This window comes from Manacus vitellinus, unplaced genomic scaffold (genome assembly GCF_001715985.3).
Source record: "Manacus vitellinus isolate BGI_N305 unplaced genomic scaffold, ASM171598v3 scaffold_14_pilon, whole genome shotgun sequence".
Classification (NCBI taxonomy): Eukaryota; Metazoa; Chordata; class Aves; order Passeriformes; family Pipridae; genus Manacus; species Manacus vitellinus.
Genome location: NW_021939063.1, coordinates 17374722 through 17397640, shown reverse-complemented (window position 1 = coordinate 17397640; position 22919 = coordinate 17374722). Strand labels below are relative to the sequence as shown.

Genomic DNA, 22919 nt, shown 5'->3' with positions numbered 1-22919 from the left:
ATGAGCACCTGCCTCCCCAGTGATGTCATGGGCTGCCCCAGGACATCACACCCTGACAGCCAATGAGTGTCCCAGGCTCTTGTGAGGTCATGGATTGTCCTGGGATGTCACACCCTGCCAGGCAATGATTGTCCTGCTCCCTGCGATGTCACATGCTCCTGGCCGATGAGGTCACGGGCTGTCCCAGGCTGTCACCCAGGCACTGGGTGAGGTCACACGTCCTGTGAGCAGAGTGGCTGTGGTGTGAGGTCACAGCGATGGAGCCCCAGCCAGTGACCACCCCCTGCCCTCAGGGTCACCCAGCGCCCGGCCGTGACCATCTCTGCCCGTCCCTGACCTCACAGGGCCCAAACAATGGGTCACACGCTCTCCTTGAGCTCCAGGCTCAGCCCGTGAGCTCCCAGCTGGTGCAGGGGGGTCACGGGATGCTCCAACAACCACTCCCGTCCCATGAGGTCACACAGCACTCAGCCAATGGGCGCGCCCTCTCGGCATGAGGTCACAGGCTGCCCGTGACGTCAGAGAGCAGCAGTGCCCGCGGGAACGCCCCAGCCCCGCCGGGGCACAACGGCACCACTCCCGCACTTAACGAGAGCGGCGGTAATTAACGGTAATTAGCGGTGCGGTGTCAGTGTTTCCCCATGAAGGGGCTCCCGCTGCCCACACCGGGGGGCACAAGGAGAACCCCCCTCGGGGGGACCCCGGCGGGGACGGGAGGTGCCCGCGGGAGCGGCAGCCCCGCCGGAGCCGAGACCCGACACAGCCCGGCGGCTGCTTTTTATGGGCTGTGAGTCAACACACACGCGCTAAATCCCAAAATAAACGTGGAACTGGGGCTGGTCTCACCTCTACTCGCACCGAAATAGAAACCGGCTCCTACAAGCCCCGGGAAAACGGCATCTCTGCCCCTGCCCTGCCGGCTCTGCATCCCCCAGCCCAGGGAAGGGGGTGCCGGCAGCTGGAGCAGGTGTGGGGCGTGGAAGATGTAATACAGGAGGAAGACAGCTTTGAAGGAGCTGAAATCACCGAGGAAGAGTAGAACAGCTTCAGTTCTGGGTGGGGGGAACATGTATGTGCAATAAACCAGAACAAAAACACGTCAGAAACAACTTCCAGAAAGCAGCAAGTCCATGGAAAGTGAGAGTGCAGGAATGTATCAAAGGGGCCAGGAATGAGCAGGTGGCCAGAGCAAGCAAAATACTTGTTTGGGTTTTTTTTTTCCTGTTTACTCCAAACACAGAAGNGATGTAATACAGGAGGAAGACAGCTTTGAAGGAGCTGAAATCACCGAGGAAGAGTAGAACAGCTTCAGTTCTGGGTGGGGGGAACATGTATGTGCGATAAACCAGAACAAAAACCACGTCAGAAACAACCTCCAGAAGTAGCAAGTCCATGGAAAGTGAGAGTGCAGGAATGTATCAAAAGGGCCAGGAATGAGCAGGTGGCCAGAGCAAGCAAAATACTTGTTTGGGGTTTTTTTTTCCTGTTTACTCCAAACACAGAAGATGCAAAATACGCAGCTAAAAACCCAGCAGAGGCTGGAGCAGCCTCCAGCAGCAGCCTCCAGCACAGGCAGTGCCCAGCCAAGGTACTCGCACCGCGGTGCCAAAACCCAGGAAAGCAGGCAGGTGGTATTGGCTTAGGAGATCGTGGGAGATGGAAGAACACGGCACCCAGGCACACAGCAGGCAGAGCTAACACCAAGTGACACGGAATTCACAGGATGGTTTGGGTTGGAGGAGACCTTAAAGACCATCTTGTTCCAAACTCCTGCCCTGGGCAGGGACACCTTCCACTATCCCAGGTTGCTCCAAGCTCTGTGCAAACTGGCCATGAAAACTTCCTGTAACAGGGCAGCCACAGCTTCTCTGGGTAACCTGTGCCAGAGAACCTTCTACCCTCACAGGGAAGAATTTCTTCCCAATATCCCATCTAACCCTGCTCTCTGTCAGTGTGAAGCCATTTCCCCTTGTCCTGTCACTCCAGGCCCTTGTCCAAAGTCCCTCTCCAGTGCTTTCAGAGCCCCTTTAGGGGGCTTTAAGGTATCCTCTTCTCCAGGTTGAACATCTCCAGCTCTCTGAGCATGTCTTCATAGCAGAGGTGCTTCAGCCCTCAGAGCATCTCCAAGGCCTCCTCTGAACTTGTTGGAATGGGCTGGAACATCCTTCATATGTGGGTGCCCCAGAGCTGGACAGAGCACTCCAGGTGGGGTCTCACAAGAGCAGAGGGGGACAATTAACCTGCTGGTCATGCTGCTTTTGCTGTGGTCCAGCTCCTCTGCTCCCTATAGTCAGAGCACAGGGATTTTTTGGGCCAGGGTGATTTTGTTTTCCACAAGAAATCAGATTAAAGCACTGGGGAGCCACAGATCCAGCAGAAGTCTAAGAGAAATCAAGTCCAGCTCACGCAGGCACTGCTGTCTGGGCTGGGAGGGACCCTGACCCACACAGCCATGGGGCTGAGCTTCACAGGCAGGTTGGACCTGGGGCTGTAGCTGAGAAGGGGACAGGGCTGCCTTGATCAGGTGCAAATTCCTTCCCCAGGCTCTGACAGGTCCCCAGACCAGGGCTAGAGCAGGACAGCCCTAAAACCCCCTCTCAACCCCTCCACTGCAGGCTGGGACCTGCTCTACCTTTTTGGGCAGACATAGCACCAGCTCTCCAGCACCCCAACATTTGGAAGCCCACATCCCTCACCAGCCATACACACCCAGACTTCCACTGCCACCCCCTTAAAAGGGTCCCCCTGAACCTGCTTCAGGCCAGAGAGATCCAGAGCAAGTCTCACGTTTTTACACACACAGGGTACCTACCTTGAAGGGACAAGGGCCCCATGCAAGAGGATTGCTGCAGACCCTCTCCCAGGCTTCTCCTCTGCAGAATTAACTCTGCCTAACTAAGCCCCCACTTCCTTCATCTCAAGCTTGTTTTCCAGCCCTTTGAACCTTCTCCTCCTGCTCCTCCAAACTCTCCTTGCATTTCACATCATTCTGCAGTCAGCCCCAAGTGATGCAGGTGAGACACAGCTCATGCTCCGCAGGCATTTGCCTTGTTCACTGCCCTGGAGGTGGGCCTCACTTTCCTCACAGCTTCAACCCAGCACAGCCCTTCCCTGCACAAGGGGCCTGTCTCCTGAGCTAGCAACAAAGGTTTCTGAAGGGTCAGGCACATCAATCACCCCACACTCAGCACCCGAGCTCAGCCCTCCACCCTGAGCTGCAAGAGGGCAGAAAATACTCAGAAGCCACAAGTGTGCACAGCAGTATATTTTATTCCCTAAAAACACGTTTTTTAGCCAGTCCAGGTACTAAGACTTCCAGCCTGAAGCAGCTGGAAATGGGAAACATCAGATTTGTACAACAGAGTGCTGTATTAGGTGCCTCACGACATCTGTTCCTTGCAGCTCAAATAGCCCTGCTTCAGGGGGCAGGAGGGGATCTCCTGTTCCATGTCTCCAAGCTGAAGAAGCCTAGACAGGTTCAGCCCCAGCAGTCTCCCCCCCTCCCCTGAAGGGAGCCATTCTTCAGCATTTCTTCAGGCCATTCCAAACCCTCAAATCGCTAGGCAGAACAGTTACAAAATAACAGAAATACTCTATAATCTTATTAAAATATAGAAATTCCTAAACAAGCTTCACATAAACATTGCCAAGCACAGAGGTCACACTAGCACACCTATCTCTGCTTCTAAGCAGGGCAGGGGATCACCTCAACACCCATCTCCCCAGTCAGCAGTTTCAGTGCCAAGCCTGCAAGAACTCAGTGGACTTCACGGCCCAAACCAGGGCAGGGCAGCACAACCCCCAGGCCCACCTGTGGGTCTCCCCAGCCCACACAGGCCTGTGGTCAAGGGAGGATGTTTAATTTGATGATGAATATACAGGCATTCCACAGCAACACAGCCTGCTCTGCACACTTCTTCCTCCAGGAAACTTTATTCGAACTATTTACATCAGGTATGGAGTTGGTCCAGGTCCCTTCTCCCTGCTCCTCCCCAGACTTCCATCCCAGATACCCTTCCCACACCTCTAGCTTGTGGCTGCATCCAAGAAATCCAGTTCCACCTGGTGTCTGAGAGCCCAAAGCAGTACCAACTGCAGAGCTCTGAGCAGGCCAGAAGACAAAAAAATCCTGCTGCTTCTACAGGAAAAAAGAAGGAAGGAGTGGTAAAATGAGGTGGGTAACTCGGTCCAAGCATTATCCAGAGGCTTAGTCTCCTGTTGGCTTGCTGCAGCAGTCCAGGATTCTGTAGAGGGCACCTTGTCTCACCCACAAGGCACCATCAGTGCTTTGCAAACAGCACCCCCACACAGTGGTGGCTGCACATTGCTTTGTGCCAGGCTCTGGGTGAGTGTGCTGTCCCTGCAGCCCCTTCCCAGCCTCTCTCAGAAAGCCAGGGGCTCTCACTGCAGGAAACTGTCCAGTCTGGCCTGGCTGCTGCTGGAGGAAGATGTGGAAGAAGATCCAGATGCTGGCCTGGACACCTTCCTCCTGCTCTTCACTGCTAACGGTCGGATTTCTGCCAGGTTTGTCTGGAGGTGAAGCTGTCAAGGAAAGCACAGACCAGTGCCCTGGGGACACAAATGATCCAACACCTGCTGCAGGCCAGCCTGAACCACAGATCTAGGACCCAGCCATACATCTATGCCCAAGGAAAAACTCCCTGCAGGACAGCACGGGCTTTGCTACCTTTTCACAGCAGCAGAGCTCAGACACACACCTGTCCCATGAGTCAAGGAACATTTCCCACTCAGGAGAGGTTCAGATTGGATATCAGGAAAAATGCCTTCATGGTCAAGCATTGGAACAAGCTGCCCAGGGAAGTGGTGGAATCACTGTCCTTGGTAGTGTTCAAAAGATATGTAGATATGGTGGTGAGGGACGTGGTTCAGTGGTGGGCTTGGCAGTGCTGGGGGACTCTGTGATCTTAGAGCTCTTTTCCAACCTTGATGATTCTATACTACCCCCCCTCACACAAAACAGCATTTAAGTGTATAGATCTGAGCTTCAAGACGTTCAGAGCCAGTGCACTGTGCTGGGAAAGGCAGAGCAGCCAGAGCCTGCAGGAGCAACCCCAGGGGAGGAGAAGCTCCACACCCGCAGGGTGAGCTCAGCCCAGCCACTCCTCACCAGAGAGGAGCAGCAGGATCCTGCAGGAATGAAGGCTCTGGGTGCACGGGCTGGCAGGCACACGGCCAGGAAGAGGCTGTGCCACACTGCTGCTCCAAAATCTCAAGGGCACAGGCAGTCCTGGCAAATTGCACAGATTTCTAGCTGATGTGCTCCCCTGAACAAGCCACAAGTGCTCCCAGCAAGTTCAGGTCCTTGATGCCTTTGCTGAGCTCAGACTTGTTCAGAGTCAGAGTTCCTTGAGGGTCCCTGTCCATTTTTTGTTGACTGGGGGACAGAGGAGTCCCCAAGATGGCTGAGACCAAGGAGGAAGAACAGAAATGAGGTGCCCACAGCACTCCTACTGCCACATGAGCTGCAGGAAAGGATACAGGCTGTATGAACTTCGTTCTGCCTCCCATGCCATCATACCCGGTCCTCACCTAGGAGAGAGAAACAAATGAGCCCGGAGCAGCAGCACAGAGCTGTGGCTACCTCTCCTTGTGTTGGTCATGGGCAAGGGAGAGCCTTGCAGGCCACAGCTTTTGGAGAGGGGTTAAAGCACCTGGAAAAACTCAGCGCTTGTGCTAAGCCCTCCCCTTTGGAAAAAGACAGACTGAAGGGTATTAATAAAGTTTGGGAATCTTGGGCACTTCTTGAGGCAAGCCGAGCCTTCCAGGCAAGGCTTAGGATTTTGTCACTGGGAGAGAGGAATACAAGGAAAACACCCAAAGCTCCAAGGAGGCAGAGGACTAGGACAGAGAGAGCCACTTAGTCTGCTGCCAGGAAGGGAGTGAGCATCTGTCATCCCTGGAGCTCTGCAGGACTGGGAAGTAGCCAGGTTGTGCTCCAAGATTTATTTTCCACACTCTGTATGTGGCAAGGTAAAAGCCTGGTTCGCTTCCTCCTGCAGGGTCGCTTCAGGACAGAGGTGGCACTGCCAGCCCTGGACACACTCACCAACTGGACAGTCATACTTACAGTACCCATGTTCTTGTGGGGGCCCAGCAAGCTGCCCAAAGATGGCTTCTTGGAGAGAACAGAGTTTCTGATGAATGCTGGCAAGAGTCCTTTAAGAACATCATCCTCCACATCATCTGCCCAGTTCTGTCCCACAAAAAATCCCCAAGAAAAGCCCATTCAGGAGATCATGACGGTTAAAGGAGTCCACATACAGGCAGCACTAATAACACAGACAGCTATTTAGGATAATGGCTACTGCCATACCACATGTCAGGCTGAAAACCAGCAGCTTCCAGCCTCCCACTGGGGCTCATGTGGAACAGTGCCTGGTAGGCAGGACACTGCCCCCAGCAAGGCTGGGAACAGCCACCTCGGCTGACCCCCAGCCCTTGTGGTCAGCTCCACGTGGTATTTGCCAAGCACACCTGGGGCAAAATCATCAGCAAGAAGCACGTGGGCCTCCACCCTCCCTCTCCTGTCCAATTCCAGAAGACCTGAGGCAGCAATAGTGCTTCTAGGAGACCATGAAGGAAAGCACTTTGAAGCACATACTGTGGTTCTATAGATGGGATGGTCTATGACCACAGTGGCTTCTACATGGAGAAAATGGATCCTTTATCCCAAGCTTATTAACAGCAGAATCAAAGAGGCGATACAGGAAATCAAGGTTAGTTCTTTTACCTCCACTGTTTCCTTCAGAACTTTCTTTGCCAGGTTTACCACGGGAGGCCTGTAAGAAGCCCAGGGAGCAAATCAGCAGAGATTTATTGTTCAAGTGGAGCAGGCAAGGACAGACAAGGCCAAGCAAATGACGACAAAGCTTGCAGCACGCCATCAGGCAGCTGGAGAGCTATCTGATCTCACACAGCAACTTCCAAAGCAGCGAGACTTTGATCTCCTTTAGAAGCAGAGAGAGGAGGGGGAACTCACGGCCTTTTATCCAGCTTCTGCCTTTTTGCAGGGCTGAAGGGGGATGTGCAGGGCTGATGCTCAGGGGTGTCCACATCAAAAGTGGCATCTAGGTTGATCTCATCGCTGTGGGCCGGGCGGTGCAGCTTCGGGTGCCGCAGTTCCACGGGAGTGGGGCTGCAAGGCCAGGAAAAGCGTCAGCCATCGGGCCACCACGGGCCACCCAGCAGGGGAAGGGAAGGCAGAGCTGCACACAAGGACAGCAGTGGGACCCTGTTCTGCCTGCATGTCAGAGGAAGGACAATCCAAACCCCGGAGTTTAAAGCCAATGCCCCAAACTACTGTTCCCCCTCGAATGGGCTGCGCTACAACAGCAGCACCCAGAGCCCAGGGAATCACACTGCTGCTCTATGCACACAACCCAGCTTGCTGTACTGGGGTAATGGCACAGGCTCCTCACAAGAAAGACTGAATAAAAACACGAGATGTCATTTTTCAGGCTAGGTTCCTCTGCCTGGCTAAGATCTCTGGTCCCCATACACCAGGCCACGCTCACCAGAAGGCCAGCTCTGAAGCAACCAGAAGAGAAGCTTTAGGGATGTTTCCCTGGCAGGACATAGAAACAAAGAGTTTTTCAAAACCCAGGCCGTTCCTCCCCCTGCTCCTGACCCAAACCCTCAGAGACATGCACTTTTTCCAGTCAGCCACAAGAAAAAGGATACAAGGAACAAAACAACCATACTACTGCGACACCTGCCAGCCTAGCACATCTCTACTTCCCCAGCTAATTAACCTGTCAGCTCTTGCTCTGGACCCATGACCACCATCCTTGGCCTGTATCTGAGGATACAGCTCACTAACCTTTCAAAGACTAGCCGACTGAGTGTCTCTCTGGTTACAGATGGGACCTTCAGAGTGTCCTGCAGGATGTCTATCTTCTTCTTCAAACTCTAGAGGGAAAAGGGAAAGCAGACAGTGAGATAAGGAAAGATTTTCTAGTAGATACTTTGCCCCTTTTCCATAAATCAGCATCAGGTGGAGCTCAGAGGTGGGCTGGGAAACTTAGTCACTGAGCAAAAGCCAGCATAACTTCTGGCTTTGCAGCTGCAGGCCATGGCCAGCTGCCAGTTACTGCAGACTGAGGAATGATATTCTCACCAAGATCTCCTTGTCTGCATTCTTCAGATCCTTCTGGGTGCTTTTTAACTCCTCCTGTGTCTTTTCCAAGTCTGAAGTTGTTTTCTGCAGCTGCAGGATACAAGAGCAGAGTGTGGGTTACACCACTGGGTAAGGGAGACTGCAGACCCCTGTGAGAGCAGTGGGCTCTGCACCACATGCTACTTCCCCTGTTTAAGGGTTCAATTTTCCTGTATCAGTCTGACCAATCTCTCCTGTACCAGCACAAGCCAATCCCTACCCACTTCCACAAGCTGCCTGCAGAGGGATCTCCAGGGCTGCTTGCCCAGCCTTTCCTGAACATTTATGCCTGACGGGGACAGCTTTTCCCTGCTCTAACACTTGGTGGCTGCGTTCTGAATTCCTGCAGGACTTTGGACACACCAGAGCACAGGAATTACAAACCACAGGCTGGAGGATGGCTGTGCATCAGCAGCGCTGGCACATGGACAAGACTGATTCAACAGGGAAACGTGCCAGAAGTGGTCGGGAAGTGGATGGCTACCACATCAGAGATTTCTGTGGGTCCTGGAGGCTGGGCCAGCCCACGGACTGTGAGTACAGTCAGCTCCCTGTCAGCCAAGCCCTGAGCCCTGAGTGCACTGACTCGCATCCTCCTGACCCAGCTGTGATCACAGCTTGGCTCTGACTCAGCCTGGAACAGCTCAATTCCAGCAGCAGCACCTTGTGTAGGGGGTTAACACTCCTGGGGAGCAGCACAGCAATCTGAAAACCTCCTTCTCCTTTTGAGGGGACAACAGCTATGGCTGAGGAACAAAAATAGGCCAAAGCCACCCACAGCTTCTTACTTTGTTGGCTGAGACACGGGTATGCCCCAGGGAACACCTGTGCCTTGGAGAGTGAGGCTGCAGGCACACACTTTTCACGGGGACGTGCTACCAGAACAGACAAAGTGCTTCCTGGCCTGAGCTAACACGGCCCAGCCAGGCCTGGAGCAGGGGGGAGCACGTGTCAGCAGAGGCATATTAGCATTCCCAGGCTCTGCACCAGTTCAAAACCAGCCCAGGCAGGGTCTGTGCAGGGCCACCTGCGTGTCCTCACTGCACTTTGGGAACCTCTCCTGCCTGGGCACAGCATGATGAGCCCTGGCCCAGTTCAGCTGGTCGAAGGCACAAGGCTGGGTGTGACTGGTTGTGCCAAGCCAGGGCTAAGCCCTGCTCAACTGACACTGGCTCCAAACCCCTTCCCACCTTTCCAAGGGGCCCAGTGCTGCAGGAGAGGCTGTCAGCTGAGCACTCAGCAGTGTCGCAGGATGAAGGAAGTGCTACTTCCAGAACCCAGTGGGAGCAGTGGAGCACCTGTGTGCTGCTGCCTTCCAGCCCAGGCTCCCTGCCAAACTCTGGCTCTGCACATGCTGCCCTACCACTGTCCTCAGAGACTGCACTCCTGACAACAGCCCATGAGCTGCTCGCTCACCGCAGCATCACACCCTGACCCAGAAACCCCAGCCTGACCTTCCACACACCCGTAACAGTCAGGTAGTGCTCAGTGTGGGAGTGGGTCACTGCAGAGGCCTTGGGCCTCAGTTGTGGGCAGGGATCTATAGACCAACTGTTACCCTGGTGATTCACACTCTCCCCTTTACCTTGTTATTGACAGAGAACAGCTCCTTCTTCAGCTTCTCTGTCATCTCAACAGAGACCTTCCGAGCCTCCTTCAAGTTCTCATATTCCCTGCGAAGAGACCCAAAGAGTCACGCTGTTTGCAAGATGACTGAGCTAGAACTTCTCAGAGGCAAGCCTAGAACCTTAATTTGAAGCTCTGGAACTGCAGAGCCACCAGAGAAAACCCAGGAGACACAAAGCCCTTAGGGAAGAGAGCTGAGTGTACCAACACTGTGTCACACATTCTGCTACACTATGGGGGAGAAAAAACCTGCAAGGGATATCATGCCTGATTCCACCAGCAAAATGGAAACCAGAGCCAGAGACATTTCAGTTGCCAATGAAAAAGACAGACAGACAACAGAGCACAGTCTTCATGGTGGCAGCAAACAGGGGACTTTGATTTAAGTGACTTTTCAGAGACTTCACACTATTGGCCATGCACATTCACTCCCAATTACACCACAGGGACACTTGCCTCATTACAGCTTCATACCAAAGCTGCAGTTACTCAGCTGCCATCAGAATGGACCCAAAAAAAGCTGTGTTTTTGCCCAGCAGGACCAGATGGATTTCCAGGTAGGGGAGGGCAGCAGTGCAGACTTGCCTTGCCAGAGCACACCAGAGGCCACATCTGCACAGTGCAGGGCTGCAGAGGGCACAACCTGGAGCTCCTCATCCGCTCGCTTCCCCCCAGGCACGAGAGGAAAGCAGAGGGAATAATCATCATCACTTCATAGGTGCACTGACAACTCTGGAGACAGTTCCCATGGTGACACACATGTCACTACAGTGACAACAGGAACAGTTCAGTGTGACAGGCTCCAAACTAGGTCCCCGGGATGTGTCAGTCAAAACCCAGTGGAAGCCTGAAGAGGCGGAAAGAGCCCCGCAGAGCCCATGTGCCTGCTGCTACTCAGCAGAGGGTCTCCCTGGGCTGAGGTTAGGATAGGACAGCACTAGCCAGCTGTGCCAAGCCTGCAGCACCTACTTCTTCAGTGAGACACAATAGATTGCAAGCTGTTCAACCGCTGCCTGCCCAACTCCCATCTCTCTGATCATCTCCTCCACTTCGGGGCGCTGGCTCTGAAGCAAAAGCTCAATCCTGCATGAAAGAAACCAAACAAAAACATACTCTCAGCTCATGAGTCACAAACAGAGCAGGGAAAACGACAGGAGCCCTGCTTCCCCCCATGAGGCTGGTGTAGCCTGAGCTCCTGCTGCAGACACTCTGGATGTCATGAGGGAAGAGACACAGCTGCCTCATCCCAAGCAGGGCTTTTCGCTAGGGAAGAGCAGCACCACTTGGATTAGAGAAGGGGCAGCTGTACACACATAGTGCACATGGAGCTGATGCCCCAGCTCTTAGTCCCTACAGCCCTGTGGCTGACTGTGTTCCTGGGCTGGCATTCTGCCCCAGCATCCTCTGATAACAGGAATGGCACATAGCCATGCTTGGGGCACTGGGGATGAGGCCAGTACCATGCCTTGCTGCTCTTTAATGAGAGCAGCTGTCTAGAAACCTAGCAGGGACAGGCAAGGGCAGGCCTGCTAATGCAGCAGTTTCCAACCTTACAGGTAAGGTGATGCAGTCTGTGAAGGTGGATGTTGCAGCAGGCCCAGCAGGACCCCTCCCTCCCCCTCCAGGAAGGGGAGAGGTGTGCAGCCCAGCCTGCCAGGCCCAGGGAGCACCCCGGATCTCACCGCTCCATGGTTCTCAGCTTGTTCCGCAGGCGGCGGGCCTCCTCCTTTGAACTTCTGCTATCCTCCTGCTGCTGCTCTAGGAATTTCATCTGCTTCTGCAGAGAAGCAAGCACACACAGACCGTTAGGAAGGCTCCAGGGATTGTCAGAGAAACATCCCGGCTTATGTGCGCTGCGGGCAGCTGGGAGCATACACCGGCTCTTAATGTTATCACCACCTCAGCAGCCCAGGATTAGGGACAGTTGAGCTCCCTCCCGCTGCACCCCCAGCTCTGCCCCCCACCAGCACAGCAGGGTCTCAGTGCTAATCGCAAGGCGAGGCTGGAGCTGGCACCACATCGTAGCCCCTCTCTGCTGGGAGCACTGGAGGGGCTGCACAGTGCCCTGTACGCAGTGATGATCTGTTTTACAAAGCAATGGAGTCCACAGCAAGCAAACCTGGCTATCACCTTCTGCTCCGTGCACAGCTGATTGCTTTAGCCTCCATTTTCTCCCTGCCATTAGTTGCTTAGAGCATAAATAGGAATGAGTGGGTCTCTTTTGGGAGACCTCAGCCAAACAAGACACAAACCCAGGCACTTCGCTCACCTGCTGCAAGCCTATTGCAGCCATCGCCAGGCTCTCCAGCAGCAATACAAACCCTCAGCTGAGCTGGAAAAGCACACATCTGCAGTGTGGCAGAGGACAGGGAGAGCTGAATTAGCACCACTCCAATGCATCTAGGTTCGTGTGTGCCTGGGCATCTCTCACAGCAACTTTGAAAGGCTCTGGCCCTGGTTTCTGCACAGTGCTGACTCTAGGGAGAGGCCTGGCAAAGGACCACCGCTTCGTAAAGCTCCTTCCCACACAGAAGTTAAAGGATTTTATCCACTTCCTGCCACAGGAACCAAACAGCTGTGAAACCACTGGGAATTTGCGGAGGGAGAGTGTTGCAGGCTCACATGTTACTCTTGCTTAACCAGAGCCCATCTTTGGCTTTCCCTAACCAGAACCTAACAGCAGCGTCTTGGAGCAGAGTCCCCAGCCTCAGCCAGCCTGAAACAGCAGCAAACTCTCGCACAGAGGTTCAGCAGCAGCTGACAGTGCCAGCAGAAGACAGGGACGGCGCAGTCTTAACCTGCGTCACAGCAAGTTAAGCCTGTATTTTCACTGCAGAAGTTTAGTGCTTTAATCTTTAATGATGCAGTATAAGACAGTGCTTGGCATTCAGCTGGGAAACCCCGTACACCACAGAAAAGATACCTCCAGGTCCCTAATCCTTCTGCCCTGCCCAGCTTTCATTAAATGGACTTAAGCACACAGAGAGGGTTTTGCAACAGGCAAGATAAGCACAGAGCTTCCTCTGGAAGTGTCAAGGGAGGAAAGCCAAGCACAGAGATGTTGAATCCAGCAGCAAGCACTGCCCCAATTGTTTCTGCTGGAGTAGGGAGCATCAGAAGTATCCTGCCACTGATACATCCAGGATCCCACCAGCATCTTTGGCATGGCCTAGATCCCGGCTGCCTTTACACCCAAGCAGATTGGATATAACCCCATGATTGGGTAAAAAGAGTTGTGCTGGCTCACAGAAAGGCCTATCTGGCTTTAATTCATTACTCTGTCCTTCTAGTGTCAGGTAGAGCTGGACTGGTTCCTTCCAGAAAAGCCCAGCTGCAGGTGGTGTACAGCAAGACAGCCCCATGACACATCTACAAGCTCTCCCTGGGCCACTTGACCTTGCAGGTCAAGGAATATGATGCACTTTAGGATACTGGGTCAGACCCATACTCCAAGGGGCAGAGAGCTTGGGAAGTGCAGTTGACCTCAACCCCATCTTTCAGCCTGCAACTCAGAACCCCCCCTACCTGCACCCCATCTACCTGAGACAGGCACATCACCTTCACACAGCAGAGACTGCCCAGCCCACCCAAGGCAGAGCTGCTACAAGACATCCCAACAAAGCAGCTCCTGCTCTTACCCTTTTCCTCTTGCTGTTTACGCACAGTACATGACTACACACTGAGTCACTGCACGCTGAAACACACAGGAATATTTGATCCCTGGACTTCACAACATTACTAACCTAACTGAAGCAAAGCCCTGGCAACAGAGGAGAGACAGGAGAGTTAGCTGGATCAGATCCCACTCAGCAGAAGCCTGCAACTCCCCCTCCATATTTTTCAGTTTGATTTCTCCCCCAGTCAAACTAAGAAACTAATTTTCCTTGAATCCCGCCTGGCCTAAACCCATTTCAGAAGAACATTCTACCACAGGGAGCCAGCATTTCGGCAATGGGGCGCTGGGGCCAGTTCCCACACTAGGCTCATGCTGCTACCTTTATGATCAGCACTGCCACTTCGTTAGCAAGGCTCAGCCACACCCCCCAGGCTGGGCTGTCAACCCTCCCTCACCACGGCCACCTCTGCCTTGAGCATGCAGCCACCTGTACACAAACCACAGGCCTGACTGCTATGCCTCTGAATCACCTCCAGGCAGAGCACATGCAGGACCTCGAGTCCAGCAACACCACTTGCTTTGATAAATAAAAACAAAATAAAAACCCAGGCACCAGGTTCAAAATCCCACCAGCACAAGCCCTTTATTAGTAGGACCTGCAGGGACCTTCAGCAAAACTAACACTGACTGAGCAATGGTAAGTGCTGAGGTCCTGCTGGGGACAGGAAGGGTACCTTGAGAGAGGAGCACAGCATCTCTGTCTCTCCCAGCACCTTCTGGAGCGACTCTATCGTGGCATTGCGCACATCCAGAGTGTCCCTCAGCCCATCCACAACAGCCTGGCATTCTCGCTTTTCTTTCTCTGGAAAAGAAAAGAAGAAAGAAAAAGGTCATGGCCCAGTAACCCAGACTGCAGCTGCCCCACAGCAGCCAGAGTGCACTCACTGCTTGCAGTCCCAGCTCCAGGCTGCCAGGATTTGGCCGTTCCTGGAGAGAGCCATTTCTCTAAGTGCTGTCTGCACCAGGTTCTGTACTGAGCAACTGCTTCTCTCAGTGCCAGCAGGCTTCAAGATTTCTTTACTAAAGATAAAAAATTCCCTTTAATAGCTTTCCAGTGCCAGCCCTGCTAGCGTTAAGATGATGCATCTTAACTCTTGCGTTTTCTCAAAGCCAGGCTTGCACAAGGGAATCACTCCTCTCGAGTTACACCATGCTGTCACAGAGCTGGAGAGCAGAGCTCTGAGCCCGTCCTCTCCACGTGGAGCCTCATGTGCCAGGAAGCCCTTTGGGTGCCACTGGGCAGCTGTATGCAGTGGTACACCATACTCTGGCATCTGCCATCACCACAGCACCTATGTTGTGAAGGGCAAGAAGCAGAGACACCGGGGACTTTGCAGGACACATGACAGCTTAAGTAGATTCCCCAAGTGCCCACTTTTTGCAGGTCATAAAACCTGAGTCCTGCTGTTCCTCCCCCAGGCAAACCAGGAACACGTGCCTCTGACCACCAGAAAGAAGGTGGTGGAAAAAAAACACCAGATATTGATTTGTTTTGTTGAGACAAGGGAAGAACAGCTCACGAAGCAACAACCACCATCAGGAGCTGACAGACCTACGCAGGGAACAGCCAGCATTGCTGGAAAGCTCAAAACAGTTGGGTAATGAGGGAAAGCAGCAGCCCTTCCACCTAACCCTGCTGAGAGCAAAGTAAATTTTTCAGCTCAGCATCTTCAGTCTTTGCTAAAATCGCCTCTGGCTCCAGCTTGACAAGAGTGGAGAGCCAAACAGTGCTTTTCCAAAAATCTTCTCCTTGCAAGCAATCCAGTTTCAAATTGTGCCACCATATCCTGTGGAAGCATGACCTGCAGTGCAGCTTCACTGCTTGATCAGAGAGTAGAAGAGCCACGTGGGACTGGGGAAGAAGAGAGGAATATATCCCAGAAGAAGCACGCGGGTGGCTTCTCCATTGATCTGCATAACCCTTTCTCACCAGCACAGCCTGGAGACGCTCCCCTGCATTTGCAGGGACTCCACACCCACCAGAAGAGTTAGGGCTTCCCCCTCCTCCGTTCCCAGCTGCCCAGAGGCAGATGGCAGGAGTCAAAGCTCTCCGTGCTGCAGGAATGAGTTTTCAGCTCATTCAGAGTGCCTCCCACAGCGCCTGCTGGGTCTGCTCGGAGCTCGGCACCTCTTGAGCCATTTGCAAGCTGATCCGAGCCTGGCAGTTCCACAGCTCCTCTGCACAGCACAGCACAGAGCAGAGCACAGCTTCACATGGAGAACTTATACAGAGGAACCAGCAGAGAGCAGAGTACCCACAGCAAAGGAGGCAGGAGGTGGGAAGGAGCTTCGCATTTCCAATATGAAAAGAGAATGGGATAGGGAATGTCAAATCCAACCTCTACTCACCAGGAGCCGAGAAGATTAGCAGGCCTTCGAGCAGTTTTTCTTGGATAACATCCTAGCAAGAATCCCAGCCACCTTCCGCAGAAGATCTGGCTCTCTACCAAGTCACTAAACTCAACCGAGCTGGCAGGAGAACAGGCCTCAGAATAGAGCTGTGCAGACTGTCCAATTCTGCTCTCAGGCTAAGGACTGAATCCTCATTCTACTGGCTATTCACGTCTGTCTCGTGCATGAAGGGAACACAGAGGGAAGACAACTCTCAGGGCGTGGGTGAGCCCCCAGCATTCTTTAAACATTTTTTTTCCCTTCTGCTAGCATGTTTTAGGATTTCTGTCACTTAGACTGACATTTTCCTTTTGCTGCTCATGACTCATGTTCTGATGACAGGCTGCCTACAGACGATGCTTAAAACCCATCGACAAGTCTCCAGGGCTTTTGCTTTTCCTGCCTCCCTCAAACATCCTCTAAAATTAAAGATGGGAAAATGGAAGTGCGCACACACTGAACTCCGTCTGCTCCTCGCGCGACACATGTGGCACTGCAACAGCCAAACAAATCCAAAGCCTTCCCACTGCTGCTTTTGGACACCACTTTCACCCTCTCATCTGCTGGAGGGAGTGAGCCTTGGCCACATACAGCCGTGAGTTTCCCAGTGAGCAAACCAAGGGTTTTGCTTTCAAGCCTGCTCCGGATAGAGCTGTGCTGCAATTCTGTAGCTTCTGATTAGGAAGAGGGGCAAAAAAAATTGCATCTGTGTGTCTAAACTCACAGTAAGCTCCTGAGTTACAGCAGAGCTGGGCCAGGCTGCAGGCCTGGGCTCTGTCATACAGAGCTTTAGGTGGTCCCACCCCAGAAAAAGCTCTGAAGAAGCTGTACCAGCGAAACAGTTTGCAGCCTGCACCATTTCAGAGAGGGGTGGGCTCTGCACAGGGGTTCCTCAGGCCTGGACAAGCCACTTGATATAGCCTAGGACCTGTCAACTGTGGCTGCCAGCCCCCTGCAGGCAGCTGGAACTCACCTTTCATGGAGAGCTGAGCCTTCACCTTGTCCAGTTCATTCTGAAACACAACACAGAGAACCCGATTAGGAAACGCCCTGCAGAGATGCTTTCACCACATCCTAAAAGGACCAGAGGGTTCTCAGCAGGACATTTGCACCAGGCAGGTGCTAAGGAGGGAACACAGAAACAGCAAGCACAGAGTTACAAGCCAGGACTATCACAGGGAACGCAAAGAGCACCTCCAACTGGCATCCTTCAGATGGGGGGGGAAGAGAGGATCGCAGTTTCAACTTAGCCTTGTCAACCTTGTGTTTCTCGCACTGTCAGTCATCTTGTTTAAGCTGAATAATTTTGGAAGGCTCTCAGGGAAACACAGGAAATCAGGCAGGAACAATTTTTATAATGTTTTACCTAAACGAGGCAATAAGGCAGGGATGTTGCCAGACTAACCGGATTATTGAGAGTTCTTTAAACTGAAGTGAACTTTAATTGGATGCAGGTGGGAGACAGGAGGGCACACTCAAACACCTGAGAAAGTAACCAAGCATGCAATCAAACAGGCTGACAGACACTGAAGTCACTGCAGCTCAGGATGCTGATACAAGCTAACAGCTCAATCGAATCGCTGGAAACAGATCACTGAGAAACTAATCCATACCACACGAAACTGAGGGTGCACAACATCTCCTGGGTGCCACAAGGGTCTGAGGAACATCAAATATTTCTAACGCCTTCATCAAGAATCAGAAAGAGGCAGCAAATGCCCTGTAGTTTAAATTAGTGATAATGAGGTGATATGACTTAACCCTGGCAAATAGCCAAAGGAAATGTAGAGAGGTTACAAAGAGAGGCTATTTTTATATATATATATATGTATAAAAACCCAGAGAGAGAGAGAAATATATGCAGGAAAGAGTCAACAGAAGATGACTTAAAAAGCTGTGTTAGAGAACTGCAGAGGAAAGCACATAACAAGTCAGGCAGGAACTGCAGTGGAATAAAACCACAATAAAATGCCAACACAGAACTGAAGCAGAGCACACAAATCTGTGCAACCCGGAATGCTACATGCAAATCTGAGCCAAGAATAGCACCACCAGTGACCACGGATCTGACAGGACCAGAGCAAAGCTCTGCCAGTGACAATAAAGGCAGGAGAGAGAATATGGGATGTAAAGCTTGGTAAGCAGAAGGGACTAAACGCAAAGCCTAGCAGAGCTGACTTGGATTTGCCCCCAGGGGCACAACTGCTGGAGGGCTGAGGTGGAATTAACTCTGCTGCAGGAACTATTCTGGAGTAGCTTCCTCAGAGTCCTATTCAGGAACGATTAGTGAGCTCAGAAGATGTGCCAATTATCATGATAGCACAGAAATCTTGGGCTACTGCGGGCAGCTATGTAACATTACCTCATTCATCAACTTAATCTGAAATCCCTCATCCTCCACCACAGCTACTCTGGGGATACAGGTTCCCTCTGGTGTTTCCGTTGAAGTTTATGCCTGGGGGTGGAAAGCAAAGCAGTCCCTGCACTCCTTTGACCGCAGACATTTCAGAGCAGAAGCAAGAATGAGGAACAGCACCAAAAGACAATTACTATCCAAAAGATAATTTGGATAATTCTGCGACAACAGGAGAAGGTTTCAGATCATGAGGGAGCTCTTCTGACCACTTCACTGGGTGCCTGAGACTGGTTCTCAAAAGAGGATCCCAAGCTTGCCTCCCCAAGATGACAAGCAGACCACAGCTACACACTCTGCTTTCTAGCACACCCTTTTCATGGCAGGAGGCCAAATACTCATTCCAGGACATTTGTAGGCTGCACAGATACAGCTCCAGTTGATTACAGAGACAAATACCACTCTATGCTCAGGCTCTCAGAGGGCCAGCCAGGGGGCCTTTTCAGGTGAAACCCCTTCTGGCCAAGGATGTTACCAATTCTTTTCTCAGCCTCGAGAGCCTGGGTTTGGCCCACTGTGTGTTGGCTTTGCTGAACTGCTGCCTGGCCAGAATCAGATACCTCATTGCAGAGGATAGATGGGTATTAAATAGATGGATATTAAATCCCCCACCCACGGTGAACAAGGCATCCATGGCTATTAAGGTGCTCCATGTCCTCCAGAAACAAGGCAGCACACCACATGGAACTGTTGACAAACCAGTATCAGCCCAGCAGCAACTCGAATGCACATAGCAATGAATACCAACACAAGCTAACAATGCTAATTTACACAGAAAATATTTGGTTCTTTCCTGTCGGTGACCTCAGTGTCCTCATTAAGCAGGCAAAACACTCAGGGCTAGATGTTGCTCTGACGGCCACACAACAAGATTTATAGGAGCAGGAGGAGTTACCATCAAGCTTGTTACCAGGAGCAGCTCCACAGACCTGCCCTTGAGCAAGGAAGGGAACAGCTCTGCACAGCCTGCCTGGAGGGGGAAGGCTGGGAGAACCCATCCTGGATCCTGGGGTGGGGGTGAGAGAAAACAGAAAGCTTTTCTAGGGTAATTCTCTCCAGTCAACCCATTTCCGAGTCACTCGTCTAATTACACTTGTGAGACCAGATCTGAATATGTACCAGAGGCAACGTTTATCTGCTCTGAGGGCAAAAAGCCCCCAGTGCCCAGAGATGCTCCTCCATTTCCTCAGCACACAGACTTTGGCCTTCAGTTTTGTAAAATTAGTCGTCCTGGAGAACGACAGTGCTCCTGACATTATAGTCTGGCTGGCTTTATTTTAAAGACATATGATATACATATAGAATTGTCATGGCAACTGCTAATTATGGTAATTGCTGCACATGCTGATTCTAAAGACAAGAGGGTACAACCGTCCTGTTATACCAAGGTCAACCAACCACTTTTTTTTTTGGAACAGATAACTCCAAGACAGAAGGAACCCTGTGTCATCCACACAAAGGAGGAGAACGTGGCACAGCTGCTCTGTGTTCATCCCCACTCACTCCCAGCCCTCCACACCCAGGGGTGGCACCTGGAGAACACTACCCACCACCCCAGCTCCAGCCAGGATTCCCCTAGGGACCAAGCCTCAGCCCTGTCCACTGCTGCTGGTGTGGCTTCAGGCAGTCCCTTTCCTAACATCTCTTGGGGAATTATGACTTATTCCCCACCCTGCCCCACTTCCTTCAGCCTGTGCAAGCTGCACAGAAGGGAGCAGGGGACACTTCCTCCAACAGCCCCTTTTTTCCAGAGGGGTCAGCAGACCTCAGGTGCAACAGACACCAGCAGCAATTCACTGCATCTGGGATTTCCCTTCTCCTGCCTTCGGGAAGAGCTCTGTAGCCTCATTCCCAGGGGAGAAGCAGCAGTTTGTTGTGATGCTGCTTCAGGAGACTTCCAGGTAACGTAAGAACCAGAAGGAAGAGCAGCAAAGTAGAAGAGGTTTCTTGAGTCAACACATGGGATTTGGTCAGGGAGAACTTTAAATCACCCCGTAGAGACAGATGTGCTCCAGGTCAGAAACATGAGCACAGCAAGCTCCAGCTTGGGAAGCACCTCCTGGAGAGCACAGGCAGTCCAGGCCATGCTTCCAGGAGGCTGAAGCATCACACGAGGGAAGAACCCCCAGTCAAATTACCTGCAAGGTCTCTGCATCCGGTGCTGCCTGCTCCTCCAGGGCAACATCAAAAAACAGCTTACTGATGATGTGTCTTTTGCTGACCTAGACACAGGAGACAGAAGAGGTTGATGAGCACAAATATGGAAACAACAGATATGGAAGACAGATGGAGGGGGAGAAGGTACCATCTTATGACAAGGCCATGAAAGGCAAATGAGATCACGTGCTTGATGCCATTAGGGCCGATGCTCTGCTTTGGCTCATCAGCACAGCAGCAGACCCCCCACTCAGTTTTCTGGGAGTGCAGCTCCAGCCAAGCTCCTGAGCCTCAGCAGAAAGATTCAGACATTTCTGACTCGAGCGCAGTCTGTTCTCTGGCAGCTCAGGCCCAAGCAGCTGACGCTGAGCTAACATGATGCCAAATCCTAAGACAGAAGTACGTGCTGCTTTCTGCAGGCAGAAGGTGCTGTAATTGAATTTGATAGCTCTCCACACCTCCCCCATGCAGTTACAGCTTTGTGTTTTAAGTATTATATACAGTCATGACACCAGCTAATTGCATGGTTACTGCCACATAAGATGTTATTTCGCGATAACTCCATGGTAACCCAGAGATGTAAGAGGCAGAGAAGAACAGAGGGAATCAACAAGTCAGGGAAGGAACAAGGGCCAAGACCTTGAGAGGAAGAAAGAAGCACGAACACAGAGTAAGCCCAAGCTGCAGCTGGATAAAAATTTACATCTGAGAGCGAGGAAACATCTCCTGCAGCCGCTCCACGCCAAGACCTACTGGCAGCACGAAGGCTGGTGACACAAGGGACTTCAAAGAAGTTCAGGTCCCAATTAAGCCACTGGAAACCCAAGCCTCAGCTTCCCATCTCAGAAGCAGAGCACATCCTTCCTTCCCTCCCTCCCCAGCCTTTGCTCTTCTCAAAGGAGGGCCAAATGCTGCAAAGCCAGGACATGTTATAAGGCCCACATGCAGCAGAACGGGCTCCTCACCTGAGCAATGAACCGGCCACTTCAGAAACACAAGTCAGGTGTCCCCATCATCCCTTTTCAGCCCTTTCTGTCATCCTGCCAATACTTACCCAGCCTAAATAAAAGCTGAGAAAACCCAGAGCCCCTTCCAGGTGGAGCTGCAGTGACGTGGCAGGGCACATCCACTCCAATCAGAAGGGCTATGGAGGGGAGTTCATCCTCTCAGCCTTTGGGGAGTCCCAAGTGACAGAAAATCCCTCTGTCTCCTACCTCAGGCATCACCCCACAGCCCCTCGGTGCCATTGCAGAGCACTGTGCCACAGACACAGAGAGGTGTGCACAGGTGATGGCTTTACCTGGATCCTGCACTGCGGGCACGTCCGGCTCGGTGCGGTGTCAAACCACTGGATGAGGCTGAGAAAGGAAAAGGTAACAGGCACTAAATCCTTAAAATCCAGGAGTGCTGCTCCCAGGGGCCAACCCCAGCTCCCCAGAAGGCAGCAGGATGTGGCTCCTCGTTGCACACCAAAGCAGAACCACAAACCTTCAGCCCACTGGCGCGGCCGACGGGAACGCCACGTTCCACACAGGCGCCTCCGAGACAATCCCGGGCTGAATTTAGCATGTGAGCTTATCTTTACCGGGGCAGAGCTTTCACAGAGCTCAGATCTCTCTGGGAGACAGGCTTTGAACAACCTCAGCTTCGCAGGAGCGAGCGGATCCGCGCAAGGCGCGGCACAAGAGCCGCTCTATATCAGGATGTGACAGCCGAGATCCAGCTCGGGCAGCTCCAGGGGGTGCCACTGAACACGGATCTGCGGAGCGGGCAGCTCCAGGGGGTGCCACTGAACACGGATCTGCGGAGCGGACAGCTCCAGGGGGTGCCATTGAACACGGATCTGCGAAGCGAGCGGGACCGGGCCACTCTCTGCTCCGAGATGATGGATGCAAACCTGCTGCGCTCCCCAGCAGAGCCACTAATGCATTTTGCAACCGAGCCATCACGTCACGGTGGAAAGGTTTATTTTGGGAGCAGGGTAACAGCCTGAAGCTGGCAGGTTACCTCTGGAAGCTCTCCCTCCTCCGCTGGCTGCTGGAGGAGAGCGAGCCCAAGAAGCCCAGCCGGGTAAGGGTGACAATCACACCCGTGGTGCCACTCCGAGTTTGTCAGCCAGGAAAGCAAGTGCCCACCCTCTCCCCACACACAAAGTTTATTTCCTCAGAAGAATCGTTTCCTTCCAACACAGATATTTCCAGCACGGTTCCAGCAGTAGCATGGAATTGCCAGGGAGGCTTCACCACAATCCAACACGGCTGGCACCGGCCCTCGGAGAGAAGGGAGCCCGCCGGCAGCGGAGCGACACAATCACAGAAAAGGCCTCCGAAATCTTCGAGCCCAACCCGTGACCCACCACCACCCTGTCAGCCAGACCAGGGCACCGAGTGCCACCTCCAGTCTTTCCTGAAACACCTCCCGGGACGGTGTCCCCACCACCTCGCCAGGCAGCCCGTTCCAGTGTCTAACGAGCACATCCC

The 22919-nt window shown here is 52.8% G+C and overlaps 1 protein-coding gene across 1 annotated transcript; it reads right to left on the bottom strand.

Moving 5' to 3' along the window:
• Positions 1 to 3262: 3262 nt before the first annotated feature.
• TRAIP (TRAF interacting protein) lies at positions 3263 to 22385 on the bottom strand. Its single transcript, XM_008923854.2, has 15 exons — positions 22378 to 22385; positions 21740 to 21797; positions 20421 to 20504; positions 16843 to 16882; positions 14153 to 14280; positions 11485 to 11579; positions 10772 to 10885; positions 9762 to 9849; positions 8138 to 8227; positions 7841 to 7929; positions 7001 to 7156; positions 6752 to 6800; positions 6089 to 6214; positions 5500 to 5550; positions 3263 to 4530 (listed from the first exon to the last, which is right to left on the bottom strand). The coding sequence occupies exons 1-15, from the start codon at positions 22383 to 22385 to the stop codon at positions 4402 to 4404; spliced, it is 1305 nt and encodes a 434-aa protein (XP_008922102.1). The 3' UTR covers positions 3263 to 4401.
• Between the last annotated feature and the right edge of the window lie 534 nt (positions 22386 to 22919).